This window comes from Chaetura pelagica, unplaced genomic scaffold (genome assembly GCF_000747805.2).
Source record: "Chaetura pelagica isolate M959 unplaced genomic scaffold, ChaPel_1.0 scaffold198, whole genome shotgun sequence".
Lineage (NCBI taxonomy): Eukaryota > Metazoa > Chordata > Aves > Apodiformes > Apodidae > Chaetura > Chaetura pelagica.
In genome coordinates this window covers 95,699-98,820 of record NW_009954317.1, presented here as the reverse complement: position 1 = coordinate 98,820, position 3,122 = coordinate 95,699, and the positions used below count along the sequence as shown (strand labels likewise).

The following is a 3,122-nucleotide window of genomic DNA, read 5'->3' as shown; positions in this document are numbered from 1 at the left end:
CTTACCCTCCCTCCCCTTAATTTAAAAAATAATGGTTATAATTAACACATGGAAGGTGATGGCGTTGTGCACGTGGTTGACTTCCAGTTCTCCTCCCCTCTTCTCAGGCGTTTTCCTTCCTTCCTCCTCTCCAGCATCCCCCCACCCCCCACCCCGCCCCCAGGTCTGCTCCATCAGTCCGTGTCGCCTGCATGCCTTGGGGGGGCTGCTCACTTGCCATAGACACTCTCATCGCTGTAGGCCACGTAGAGAAAATAGTCCTCCTCATGGTTATCCTGAAGGGGGAGAAAGGGGAAAAGTAACCAAAAAAAGCCCTGTAACCCCTCTGCATGTGAAAAAGCCCAACCAAGAGGTCATTGTAACAAGAGGGCACAACCGCTCCTGCTTTTTCTCCTGATTTACATCAAAGGCTTCACTTCCTCACACCAAAGACAGTGCACAGGAACCCCCTCTCTCTGGATGTAGCACTGCCTCTAAATTCAGGCATGTCACATTTCTGAACCCAGTGGATTTACCTGAAGAACCACAACCAGAGTGTGTTGCAAACATGCCGCAGAAACAGCTCTGACTGTTGCAGGCTGTGCAGCAGAATCCCAGCACAGGTACGGCCTTAAGATGGAGAGGAGAGACTTGGAAGGCTTTAAAAATTCCAAATACAGTACTTGGGAAATGTGGTTATATTTGTCATTTTTCAGACCACTTTGACAAGCAAGCTGTATTTCTAGGCCTGCTTCAAATGTGGGCAGTAAAGCTGAGATATTAAGTGATACCTTGACACAAAAAATCTGCGAAGTGCCAGAACAGAGTCCTGATGTCAGCTCTGGACAGTTAGACATACTCTCCTCCTCCATGTCCAGATTTGGAAAACTCCCTGCATGTCTTAATCTTGTATTATCTTTGCCAGTCCACATACACATGATCCAGTTATTGTCAAAAAGTCATAGGTCAAATAAGGCTCACAGCACCATACTGGAGCTCTCCTATTAAAACATACTAACACAACAGATGGAGAAATCAAGGATAAATCAATCCAGGCTGAAAACCAGCAGTGATATAATGGCTATAGAATTGAGGAACACTCCTCTGATGAGCACAGAATTTGCCTTTAAGGTAAATCAAATAACACTGCTCAGAAGAAATGCCAGGCTGCAATTTTCACAGTGTCCTGCAAGGTCCTCAGATACACAGTGCAAGTCATTAAAAAGTAACTCTGAACAAAGAATAAGTGTTCCTTGACAATGTATTTATAGGCAGTTGCTCACTGATACTGTGTTGTGGCTAAAAGGAAATACCTTTTTTATCAACAGGAAAGTATATGGTCTGTCTCCAACCCCCCATCTCAACACAATCTTTCTCCAAAATACAAATAATAAAGTTGTTTATTTCAATACCTTATGAAAGTAGCAGGACCACCATATCATGGCTGGGTCAACTATTCACCACCTGATATGACAACCCTTTCAACTATCAAACAATCAGTTAAAATTAGATTCCTTCCTACCCAAACCATTCTATGATTCTATGTACCCAAACTAGAAATACACCTTTCTTTGCTATTATTGAATTGAAACTGAATATTAGCCAGCAGTGTGCCCTGACACCCAGGAGGGACAACCCTGTTCTGGGGTGTATCAAGCACAGCATTGCCAGCTGGTCAAAGGAGGGGGTTGTCCTGCTCTACGCTGCACTGGTGTGGCCTCACCTTGAGCTCTGTGTGCAGTTTTGGGCACCATGATATAACAAGGACATCAAACTATTAGAAAGTGTCCAAAGAAGATCCATGAGGATAGGGAAGGGTCTGGAAGGGATGAGGTCAGTTGGATTGTTCAGCTTGGAGAAGAGGAGGCTGAGGGGTGACCTCACTGCAGTCTGTGGCTTCCTCAATAGGGTAAGAGATGGGGCAGGTCCTGATCCCTTCACTCCTGTGACCAGTGACAGGTCTCAGGGAAATGGCAGGAAGCTGAATCAGGGGAGGGAGATTTAGGTTGGATATAAGGAGGTTTCTTCACCCAGAGGGTAGTTGAGCACTAGAACAAGCTGCCCAGGGCAGTGGTCACAGCACCAAGCCTGCCTGAGTTCCAGAAGCATTTGGATGATGCTCTCAGGCACATTGTGTAATTCTAGGGGTGCCCTACATAGGGACAGATGGGAGTTGGACTCGATGATCCTGAGGGGTCCCTTCCCACTTGGCACATTCTATGACTGTATGAGGCTTCTAGGGCTCCTCTGTGGAATGTAACTTCCCTGAACAGGTGATGGGAAACAGTCCAGGCCAATGGGGCCTGTGTTCAGGCATCTGTGACGAAGCTGTGCCCATTGACAGCTGAGTAATGCTCAGTTGTCTTTCAGTGAGGATATTCAGTCATCCAGACACACCAACAAGAGAAAGAGACAGGCCAGGCTTACCTCATACAGTTGGCCCATGGTAGCACTGGTGGGAGGGATGGTATTATTGACAAAGAAGAACAGGGCATCCTCTGGCCTCAGGTGAATCCGCTTTCGGATTAGGAAGTAGAACTGGCCAACTGAAGAGGAACAGAGGAGAATGCTTTAGATGCAGTAAGACTTCTTTTTTTCCTTATCCCTAACCACGGTTGTTTTCTTTTGGTGGTAGAGGTCACATGCTATATGTAAAAAGTAGGGAAAAACTAACAACGTGGGAAAAAAAAGCAGTAGCTTCACAATTTTAACTACATTAGCAGCCAAACCACTTGAAACTGGCAGTTTCTCAGGTACATGCCTCAGATCATCCCCCCTTTAAATTCACACTCCACCTACCATGGTATGAAATGTTCTGTAGGGAGTGGTGGGAAGACCTCTAATTAATTTAGCCTTTAAATTCTATACATTAAAGACACCCTGGACAATCTAAGTGTGTACATTCCTGAGAACCAATTCCTAAAAACAGATTTCTGACTTCTTGCTTGAACTATGTTGCACAAGAAAATTGCAAAAAGAAATGTTGTTCCTTTAACTCTTTTGTGTTCTGGCCATGACCACTCAGAAAAGGAACTTTGTAGCTGTGTGTGCTGGTTTGGTGGCTTTTTTGGTAGTGGGGGAAGGGCCCCAGGGGTGGTTCCTGTAAGAAGCTGAGAAGCTGCCCCTGCTCCAAACCCAGCCAA

General features: G+C 45.5%; 1 protein-coding gene across 1 annotated transcript in view; it reads right to left on the bottom strand.

Moving 5' to 3' along the window:
- Window positions 1-209: 209 nt before the first annotated feature.
- Window positions 210-3,122, bottom strand: part of GABARAPL1 (GABA(A) receptor-associated protein like 1) — a 13,517-nt gene continuing 10,604 nt past the window's right edge. Inside the window, exons 3-4 of the mRNA XM_010004144.1 lie at window positions 2,407-2,525; window positions 210-275 (exon numbers count right to left, since the gene is read on the bottom strand). Coding sequence (XP_010002446.1) covers window positions 210-275; window positions 2,407-2,525 — 185 coding nt within the window. The remainder of the gene's footprint in view (window positions 276-2,406; window positions 2,526-3,122) is intronic.